Source organism: Sceloporus undulatus, chromosome 4 (assembly GCF_019175285.1).
Source record: "Sceloporus undulatus isolate JIND9_A2432 ecotype Alabama chromosome 4, SceUnd_v1.1, whole genome shotgun sequence".
NCBI classification, from domain to species: Eukaryota; Metazoa; Chordata; class Lepidosauria; order Squamata; family Phrynosomatidae; genus Sceloporus; species Sceloporus undulatus.
Window position 1 is genome coordinate 4261803 of NC_056525.1, and position 10820 is coordinate 4272622.

General features: G+C 45.7%; 1 protein-coding gene across 2 annotated transcripts in view; it reads right to left on the bottom strand.

Moving 5' to 3' along the window:
* HM13 (histocompatibility minor 13) overlaps positions 1-10243 on the bottom strand; it is a 28988-nt gene extending 18745 nt beyond the window's left edge. Inside the window, exons 1-4 of one of the 2 annotated variants that reach the window (XR_006103588.1) lie at positions 9974-10243; positions 5259-5357; positions 1920-2002; positions 718-806 (exon numbers count right to left, since the gene is read on the bottom strand). Coding sequence is in view for 1 of the 2 variants with exons in the window: in XM_042464179.1 (XP_042320113.1) it covers positions 718-806; positions 1920-2002; positions 5259-5357; positions 9974-10177 (475 nt within the window). In the remaining variant the exon portion in view is untranslated. The remainder of the gene's footprint in view (positions 1-717; positions 807-1919; positions 2003-5258; positions 5358-9973) is intronic. The other variant, XM_042464179.1, reaches the window with a different exon arrangement.
* Between the last annotated feature and the right edge of the window lie 577 nt (positions 10244-10820).

Consider the following 10820-nt stretch of genomic DNA (forward strand, 5'->3'; position numbering starts at 1 on the left):
ATATAAAGCCATCATGACTAGTAGCCAGTGACAACCTTAACCTCCATGAAACTGTCCAATTGCCTTTTAAAAGCACCCACATCGGCTGCCTTTGCTACATCATGTAGAAGCCAAATTTCGCAGTCGTGCTATCACATGGGGTAAAAACATATGTTCTCTCCTCTGTTTTGGATCTCTTACTTCCTTCAGTCAATTAATTGCTCACTCTTTCTCTCTGGACTTTATGAGCCTTCTCATGTCCATTCTATATACTGCAGCCCACCAGAACATCCTATGAGCTACCAGGCCAAATGTAACACCTCGCCCTCAAACAGACAGGTGCTACAGCCTGCCAGAGGCTTCTCAGCATACATTTGGGGGCTCACTGTTTGTGCAGACATTCTGTACACTGTTTGAGAATGCCCACATAATTCCTGCATTCGGTACAGTTTTGTACCCACACGCTGTTGGCACTGACATAGAAGAAAACAGCAGCTGGAGGAGTTGGAAACTGGGAAGAGCCACAGACTCTATGGCCCCTGCCAGCATTCCAGTACCTTGACCTCAGTGAAATAAGTGGCAAACTCTGAGCAGATCCCACATGCCCAAGCAGGGAACAGCAGGCCAAACTTAAGTAAGGAATTTAAGTTTAGTATTGGGGAAGAAGGATGCATGCTGGGTGAGTGCAAGTACAAAAAAGCACTGCATGCATAAGACTAGGCAGGTAGATAAACTTACCTTCCTTTGTTTCCCCCGAGCCCTGAGTGAAGAGGAGCTGGTACTGTTTGTTGGGGAAATTGGCTGGGAAGAACTGGTTCATCATGGGGCTGAAATCAGAGTGTAGGAAGGGGAACAGGAGAGAGAAGGGAATATACTCATTCTTTAGGAAGTGTAAGTAACAACAAAAGCAGACCTGAAAAGGACCACTGTGCACGTGGGGAAGGGGAGGTAAAAGAGTACCCAGCGAGCTCTGGTACTTGCTTGGGGTTCAGCTGAAGAAATGCCAATGCATACGTGTAAGAGGCATGTGACTAACGAACACATATCTAGTAGGAAGTGTATGATGGGCTAAGCCAGCTTGGTGAACAGCTGCTTGGCATAGACATGTAAGAATGTGGGGATCCAGATGTTGGCTTTTTTCCTCCCCTTTGGGGCACAAAATGGCTTAATGAAAATCAAGGGTGGACCAAAAACAGCTGGGAACATATGTGGATGTATTCATCTGCACCAGTCCAAGTCCTTTCCCTCTTTGTTTAATTTTCAGAGGAAGGACTGAACTAAGGGGCCTTAGGGCAAATTTAAACAATATTCAGCCCACAGAAGTGTCATCTCCCACTGGAATATAAGATAAATACACATTTAGAGCTGCTTCCCATATGTGAAGTTCCCTGCATGGTCCCCTTCATTCTCAGGAATCAGATCAAGCCAAGTTTAAGATGAAGCATATAATTTCTGAGGGCTCATCTTGAATCTGATATGTAAGATGAACTTGTATCTAGAAATGCTGACACCTAAACTGAGCAGAAATGGGTTGACATGATCCTTATCAGTGTTTTCAGGGCGGCAGGGGGTGGGTTGCTTTTTTTAATTGCCACCAAGAGCTGGTTTTCCATACTGGGATGCTGACAAAGTGGAATCCACCAGTATAGGGGAAAGAGAGGGAATATCTCTAAGAAGAGAAAAAAAGCTAAAAGAAAGAACACAGAACTGTACTGGATGGAGCCATGTCACCTGAGAACTACCAGCAAACCCTGATCCTCTCTGACTTTATAAACTTTTCAGCAAAAATGCTGAAAAATTTGGGTTGTTTTTGCTGCAACCCCAAGACTTAAGGACTTTCTTTAAAGAGAGCGAGAGACAGAAAGACAGACAGATGGGCAGACAGATAGCACATTGCAGCCAGGCCATCTGCTTTTCTCATTTTTTGTTTTTGTTTTTACCTTATGGTGTGGGAGAGGGCAAGGATCCCAAGGACAAAGAAATACATGGAGAGAAGCAGGTTGATATATTCTTGAGAGAAAATCTAGAAGAGAAAAGAAACCAGTTTGGTTAAACATCCTGCTTCCTAATCAAGAGAATCATACACTTCTGACTGTAAGGCTTATCTGCGAGCTCACCCATTTTGAAAAGTTTTTTCTGATTCCAAGAGACTAATTAGAAGAATAAAGGAACATCGAAGCTTCTAACTGATGAAAGACATTCATAAGAGGGCTAAGCTGGAGCTTTTCACTTCCCAGCCTTGCTTGCATATGGGCCTCAGCAGGTGCCAAAGGATGTTGACCACAGAGTTGCACTACAGGATCTGGAGATTCCTAGAGAAGTGTTCTCTTAGGTAAAAGGAACAGTGTTCTTTTTATTTGTGGTTTTGCACATTCATGGGATCCTGGGCCCCTAACCCCAGCCAATGTGGAGAGACCACTGTATAAAAATTCTGCCAAGTTCAGTTGGCCTGCCTTCTAGGTTTTCTGAATGAAAACAAGGTCTTTGCTGGAAATAGCATCTTAGCAAGAAGTAGCTTTCCCCCTTATGCCAAATGTGTGTAGACCAAACATGGCAAGGGGTGGATTCATTCCAGGCAGACTTCACATCCTTCCTATGCGTACTAAGATGCCCATCAAGTTTCCAAGCTCCAGTTATTCTTGGAACTTTTGTCTGGATGCACTAGAAACTGCAAACATACAACAGGGCGTTTAGGAAATCTGCTCCCCTGCTTCCAACCCAGGGGCTGTATGTAATGCAGTTTCAAAACACCTACAGATCTGTTAATTTGAGGTCACAAAAACAATTTACTTGGGCAAAAAGCAGCTCAGTTCCTGGACAACAATTAGTTCTTCAGTTGTTTCACAGACATTGGGACACAATATCCATGTATGCAGCATTCCAGCTAACTGATGCTCTTCTGTTGTGCATCCTTTTGTGTAGTCTTCTTGCCCAGAATTTTGTAATAGTATCTTCTATTGAACATTCTAATGGCAGAGCCAGGAGTGAGAATCATGTGGTCCTCCAGATGTTAAAACTGCAACTCCCAGCATTCCTTATCATTGGTTATGTTGGCCAGAGCAGGTGGGACACACAGTCCAAAAACTAGAGGGCAATTCTAAAAGCTTAGTATTGGAGGGATTAGTTGACTGTGGTATTTACAAAAGAATAACTCACTATATTTGAAGGTAAGCCAGTTGCTTTAATATTTGTCTTTAATAACTTCAGCAGTCGATCCTTCCTAATGCAGAGGCCTCAACTATCTTAACCTCAGGTACAACGTATCAAAACATGTGACAAAAACATCACCCAGGAAATAGCACCACTTGCCAGGTAGAACCATTACATTTCCTTGCCAGGCTTGCCAGTACAAACTGTAACTGCCAGCTGCCCCAGGCTAGCATTAACCGGCAACTAAGCAGCATGAAATGTTAAGATTGGCCCTGTATAGATGGGCCCTTTGCAGCACATCCATGACGTGCTAGGATTGCCTTGGGGTGGCGCGTGCACATGCCCCACAACCCTAGCACGTCGTCAGCATGCTGCAGTTGCGCAGCGCCATACAAATGGCGTGTGCAATGATTACGTCACAGCTGCGCCACCTACAAACGGCGCCGCGCAGCTGTGACATAATGGAGCTGTCTCTGGCACTTTGCGGTGCCACAAAAAGGAGCCGCTTTTTGCAGTTCCTTCTTTGCTGTGCAGTTGCACAGTGCCATTTGTAGGCGGCAGCGGTCCTGTGCAGCAAAGAGAGGCGCCGAGGAGGCGCCTCTTTTTGGCGGTCTGCACCCCGCCTTCATAAATTGATAAGTGTTCATAAATTGATAAATGATTGCATGCACTGCCATAGACAGCTCCAGATTCAGAGCCTGAAAAAACTACTGTATTTTTGGGGGACTGCAGCTCTCCAAGTCCCCCAGCCAGAGCGCTCTCAACACTAGATGAACAGCCTAGAGGATCTGAGGAACTGAAGTCCAAAACTAGAACTTCCAACTTTATCCAGATCACAGCTGGTACCTTCAGATTCAGAAGCAGAGGTTCCTAGTAGTAGTGCTACTTGTGATTATGAGTAGGAGACTTTCTACGCCAATGAGGACCAGAACCATAGCGATTGCTGGAACCGAGTTTCTGGAGAAGTACCAGGATCTGCTCCTGTACCTGGAGGTAACCATAACATCACCTGTTCAGCATGCAGTCAGTGAAGACAAGGCCAGACCTGAACTGGCCAGGAAGACAAGGCCTGGTACGACCCATCATCCCTGGAGAATGGACATGTCTGCATATGGCTGGAGCAGATGGCAAAATTCATTCTACTTGCTCTGATCTACTCTGATATTTTACCAGAGCTGAATTTGTTTCCCATGCTGACAAACCTTTCTAAAGTGAACCTTTTACTTTAAAAAAAACCCTGTAGTTCAGATTTTTTTAAAAAAACAAACTATTGATTCATCTTCCCACTTGTGTGGCACAGCAGGGAAGGAGGTCACCGTGCAATGCACCTGATCAACTTGGGCAAGCAGGTGCACCAAGAAAGAAAGAGACATTCTCTTCAGAGAAGCCATCCTGCTGCACTGCACAACTCCCAAGTCTTTAAAACAAAACAAACATTCACCTGGCTCTGTCCCACCCTTGGGTGTGGTTAAGTCAGTAGGTGCAAGAAACAGGGACTACTTTACAGTGGCCCCTAGAATCCTACCTCACTGGGTTGTCACCAAGCTCCATCTTTATTTTTAGACTAGTAAAAACATTTTCATTTTATATAACTATTAATGTTTCTTCTTGTGTTTTGATGAGTTTTGTCTAGTTGTCTAGCTTGCTATTGCTGCTTTATTCCATATTTTAGAGCTGCTGCTTTGTGGTTCATGATCATATTTTCCTAACTCTGCACTTTCCATTATCATGCACACTGCTCTTAATGTTTCCAAACAAATGGAAATAATCTCCAAAGAAGCAGTCTTCTTGTATAAGGAGAATTCAGTATTTAAAAACACTGCAAATCCTTTCTGGAAGCTGAAGAACTTGTCTGAACACCAAGAAACAAAAGAGCTACCACCAGCATTAAACTAAAGCCAGCAAACGTCTTTATGCCATGAACCCAATGGTTTCAGTACTTAGAAAATAGCTCACAACCATAGTCACTTCTGACAGGAACAAACTGGTCAACTACTGTTAGCAAAGGTTCTGCCTGCCATGTCTCCTCTCGAAGAATGACAGCACTTCTCTGCATGCCAAAATAACACAAGTGGATTGGTTCAGAGCCTGCAGGAAGGTAAAGAAAGAACCCAGATGTATTTACTTACTTTGAAGAAGAGGTAAAGTCCTAGGAGGGTGCAGCTAGCAACAATAGGAAAGCGAGCAGCATCTCGGCTAGTAATCGTCTCTGGCATGTCCGAAGCATTCTAGAGAATAAAGAGGCCACATTTTAGTCCATGAGCCTTAGGAAGATTGCAAGTTGAAGAGAAGTCCTCCTCTCGATTCCTACTGGAAGCAAAATGATTATGACGAAGGGGAGGTATTTCACCCACTCACCCATGTTGACTTTTATAGGTCTCCAGAATGCTGTCTACTTTGGTATTTGCCCAGGTTCAAGTCACCAAAGGCAAAAGAGGTTTCCTACTAGAACAGACCACAGAGAGGTTTGCCCTGTTACACACACACTATTGTCATAGCTTACATTTCATCATTTTTTAAATCTGGAAATCAAGCCCTCTGAGGAATGGCTTGTGGAGTTGGGTATGTGTAGCTTGGAGAAGACTGGGAAGTGATATGAGAGCCATCTTTGAATATCTGAAAGGATGCTGTTTAGAAGATGGAGCCAGCCCCCCCCCCCCAGTTGCTCCAACTTCTTGACTGTAAGAATTGTTCAACAGTAGAATCAACTGCCTTGGAGGGGGCTGGACTCTCCTTCTTTGGAGTTCTTTAAAAAGAGGTTGGACATGGGTCTTTCAGGATTGCTATACCTGAGTATTCCTGCATGACAAGGGGTTGGACTAGCAGGTCTTGGGTTTCCCTTCCACCTCTATGATTCTTTGTAGGACACAATGGCAAAATCCATTCCTCATTTTAACTCAGCACCTTGCTTACACTAGGCTTAAAACTGGCCAGTAGATATCTAGAACTGCCTTCAGGCAGTTAAAACAGGAGAACTTTAGAAGAAAAATTGGTCTTACTTTTCTTCTATGCATGTGCAAAAAAGAACAGAGTTCCAGGCAGGCTAGAGACTTGTACAGATTTATTTGTAAAGGTGTCACATCACACCAGCACCTCTGAAACCACTATATTTCTGACCTTGCAAGAAATAGGCCCATGTAGTCTTTTAAGTCAGTGGTCAACACAGAACAGCTTGGTTGGTGCACTAACACACTGATGAAGAAGCCAGTGGAGCTTCGAAAGCTTGCAACATGTATTTTGTGCATTTGGCTGGCCTAATAAATGCACTTGTTTTGTGGATTTGGGTTATTATTGTACACTGCAGGTTAGTTATGAACCAGCGAAGTCACATTTTAGCCTCAAAACTGACTCCTGCTGACATTAGTGAACAAATCCACATTCATCCACTATGAGAGGAGAAGAGCATTTCCTCCTTCTCAGTCTTTGAAGTAAATGCTGTTTCATAAAGTAAGAGAGTCCAGAAAGGCATAGCCTATGCAAAATATGACTGATATGAAAGCAGCAAGGCACCTGCCTCAGCACAAGACAGCATTCAAGTGTGTAGAGGAGGGGCTTGTTTCCCAATCTGGCCCACTTGCCTGTGAACACGTCAGGCATCCTCCTTCTCTTCCAGCTCATGCCTTGCAAACCTTCCTCAAAGGGCATGCTCAAGAAATGGGAAGGGAGGGGAAGGCCTGTGCAAAAAATAGGCTGAAGTCGCACTACGATGAGAGTGCCTGTTCCTTCAAATGGTACAGAAGAAGAAAGAAAGAAGGCTTTGTAAAACTGTATGCCATACTGAACAGGGGCTGGATATTTGTATGTGTGCACATGTAATTTTCAGCCACAATATATTATATATGTTTTAAGGCTATTTGTAAGCCATCACTTTGGGAAGCTGGGTGGCAGAGAAGCAGACAATATTTTGAATTAATAAATAAATACACAACTAAAAAGCCAAGACAATCAAGGAGGCAGATGACTGCATTTCTGCATGCAGCAGTGGAGGGCAAAGCAGTTGTCTGCTGCCTCAGAAAGTGAAGGAGTCTCTTTCTTTGGAGGTTTTTAAGCAGAGGCTGGGCAGCCATCTGTCGCAGGGAGGGCTTCGATTGTGTTTTTCTCCTCCAGGGCAAACTGGGGCTGGGTTGGATGGCCCTTGGGGTTTCTTCCAGCTCTGTGCGTCTATCAATTGCTCATTTCTACTTAACGTTTAGTTTAATTAAATTGTAATAATGCTCTTGGTAACTATTCATAATAGGTAAGGAAAAAAATCCTGATGGTAAAAATGTCCTGATGGTAAGTTATTCAACAGTGGGAAATGCTGCCTCAGAGAGCGGTGGAGGCTTTTAAACAGAGGCTGGATGGACATCTGTCATAGGGAGTTCCTGCATGGCAGGGGAGGTTGGACTGGTTGGCCTTTGTGGTCTTTTCCAACATTATGGTTCTATTCTATTTATTCTATGCTGCTTCAGAGGGTGATGGAGTTCCTTTCTTTGGAGGTCTTTAAACAGAGGCTGGATGGCCATTTGTCAGGAGTGCTTTGATTGAGAGTTCCTGCATGGCAGAATGGGGTTGGACCTGCTGGCCCTTCGGGTCTCTTCCAACTCTAGGATTCTATGATTCCGTGAGAAGAGATTCCACTTCAACATGAGAAAAAACTTCATGACAGTAAGGGCTATTCGGCTGTGGGACCCACTCCCTCAGAGAGTGATGGAGTCTCCTTCTTTGGAGGTCTTTAAGCAGAGGCTGGATGGCCATTCATTGGGGTGGTTTGATTGTGAGTTCCTGCATGGCAGAATGGGGTTGGACCAGGTGGCCCTCAGCATCTCTTCCAACTCTAGGATTCTGTGATTCTAAGTGTGAGCCCATCCAAAAGTCAGCCAGAGATGCCCAGGAATGAAAATGAAGACTTGAAAGGGGCAGTGAAGTCCTGTGCACACAGAGAATATGCCATCCCCATGTGCAGAACAGAGAGACTCACACTTATCAGGACAAAGAGACACCATCAGATGGAATCGGGGAAGGAAACCTAATAATTGCTCCGTATATGAAGGGGGGGGGGGTAATTAAGACGATTTTGTGAAAGGGACCCCTTTCCTGCCTTCTCCCCTCAATGCTGTTGTGCGCCATTCAAATTAAAACTGCACCCGCACTTCACAAATAATGCAGTCTGACACTGCTTTAACTGCCATGGCTCAATGCTGTGGAATCCTGGGATTTGTAGTTCTGCGATATAACGAACCTTCTATCTGAGACACAAGGAACTATAATTCTCAAAATGTCATGCCATCTGGTGCTACAACAAACGACATTCTCAGGATTCTATTCCAGTGAGTTAAAGCATTAAATAATCCAGTCTGACCCTGCTTTAACTGACATAGGTCAGTGCTATGGGATCAGAGTGGCCAGACGTCCTAATCACAAAAGAGGACAAGGTGCCACAAAATGTAGGACACTCAAGAAAAATGTCCGACCTTGTAACACATAAAAGCTAAAAGCATTCATAGTCATGTGTTTGTGTCAGGTGTGTCCTGTCACCCTGGAAGGGATCCTGGGATCTGTAGTTCACTGAGGTACTGAGCCTTCTCTTTCAAAGCCCAGCGAACGACAAATCCCAAATCCTGTGGGGAACAAGGGCTTTCTGACAGAGCAGGATCAGTGTCTTGCAGAACTACAGGTCCCCAAACCCCAAGAAAAAATCCTGATGGTAAAAATGTCCTGATGGTAAGTTGTTCAACAGTGGGAAATGCTGCCTCAGAGAGTGGACATCAGGGTTTTTAGTTTTTAATTGTTGTTTTTATGCTTTGATATTGTGTTTTAATATGTTATACTGTTTAATACTGTCTTAAGGGGGGGGGATAAAGTGTTTTTAATTGTTATATTTTATATTTTACTGTTGTCAACCGCCCGGATTGGTTTGCCAGAGGGCGGTATACAAATAAATATTATTATTATTATTAAGAGCCACCTTCCAGGTTTCCTCCCTTCTATCCTCCTCTGCTTGCCACTGGTGATTCCTGCCACCATGAGAGAGATCCTGGAGACACCAAGCCTTCTCAGTCAGTCAACCTTGGCTCTCCATGGCAAACTACAAATCCCAAAAGGTTTGATTAGTAGTTCTGTGAGACAGTGAGCCTTCACAGAGTTGGAAGAGACCCCAAGATGGGCCATCCAGTCCAAACCCCCATTCTGCCATGCAGGAACTCTCCGTCAAAGCATCGCCATTGACAGATGGCCATCCAGCCTCTCTTTAAAAACCTCTAAGGAAGGAGACTCCATTGCTCTCCATTGAGGAAGTGTGTTCCTCTGTCGAACAGCCCTTACTCTCAGGAAGTTCCTCCTAAAGTTGAGGCTGAATCTCTTTACCTGCAGCTTGCATCCATTGCTCCATTGGGTCTTAGTCTCTGGAGCAGCAGAAAGCAAGCTTCCTCCCTCCTCAATATGACATCCCTTCAAATATTTAAACAGGGCTATCATATCACCTCTTAATCTTCTCTTCCCCAGGCTGAACATCCCCAGCTCCCTGAGTCCTTCCTCATAGGGCTTCATGGTTTCCAACCCTTCACCATTTCAGTCGCCCTCCTTTGGACACAGGGCTCCAGTTTCTCTTTCTGAATTGTGGTGCCCAGAACTGGACACAGGATTCCAGATGGAGTCTGACCAGAGCAGAATAGAGTGGCACTATGACTTCCCTTGATCTAGACACGTCTTCTATTGCTGCAGCCTAGAATCGCATTGGCCTTGTTAGCTGCCGCATCGCACTGTTGACTCGGGTCCCGTTTGTGCTCCACTTGGGCTCCTATCTGAAAGCCAAGTCCAGTTCCCTGTCCCAAAGAGGCCGGACCTGGAGCTGTGCGAGACCCACCTTCCCTTTGGCGCAGGCGACGGAGCGCAGCGCCCCGAAGAAGATGGGCAGCAGCGCCATCACCACCAGGCTCCCGTAGGCCAGCGCCATGCCCTCCGCGGTGGCAGGGGGCCGAGCCCCGGCCGAGGAAGAGCCATCCGCGGCGGCGGCGGAGACAGGCCCGCTGACGTTGTGCGCCTCGACGGCCTGCTGCTGCTGCTCCATCGCCTCCCCGCCTCGCTCTCCGCACTTCCGGCCCCGACGCCGCCAGCGCTCAGGGACACGTTCCCTTCCGAGCCGGAAGTGCCGCACTGCGCATGCGCCGCCGGACACAGCCGGGGCCACGCCCCTTAGTTACCGCCCTGCACGCTCCGTTGCTAAGGAGTTTAAGGCCTAGTAGGCCGCGCGAAGCCTTAGGAAGGTTTGGTTATATCCACACTGGGGAAATTACCCGGTTTGGCACCGTTTTAACTATCTCTGGCTCAAAGGCTATGGAATTCTGGGAGATGGAGTTTAAACTCCAACTCCCAGAATTCCATAGCCTTTGGGCCAGACAACAAGTTAGAGCTGTACCAAACTGGGTTATTCTCCAGTGTGGATGCTGGTAGCCTTCCTTTTCAGGGGGAGCCCAAAGTCCAATAACACTCCCAAACCCACCAAACAGAGAGATCCCTTTGTTGGGCCAACCATTCCTCTTCAAGACCTGTGTTATCCAACTGTGTTATAACTATTATATATCCATTTATTCCGCCTTGTTCATGCCAACCAAAAAATGCACAAGATACATGTCACGAGCTTCTTCGTCTTCTTCTTTAATTACAGTAGTGTTTAAAGGAATCGGTGGCACTGCGCTCCAGTGCTTCCGGTC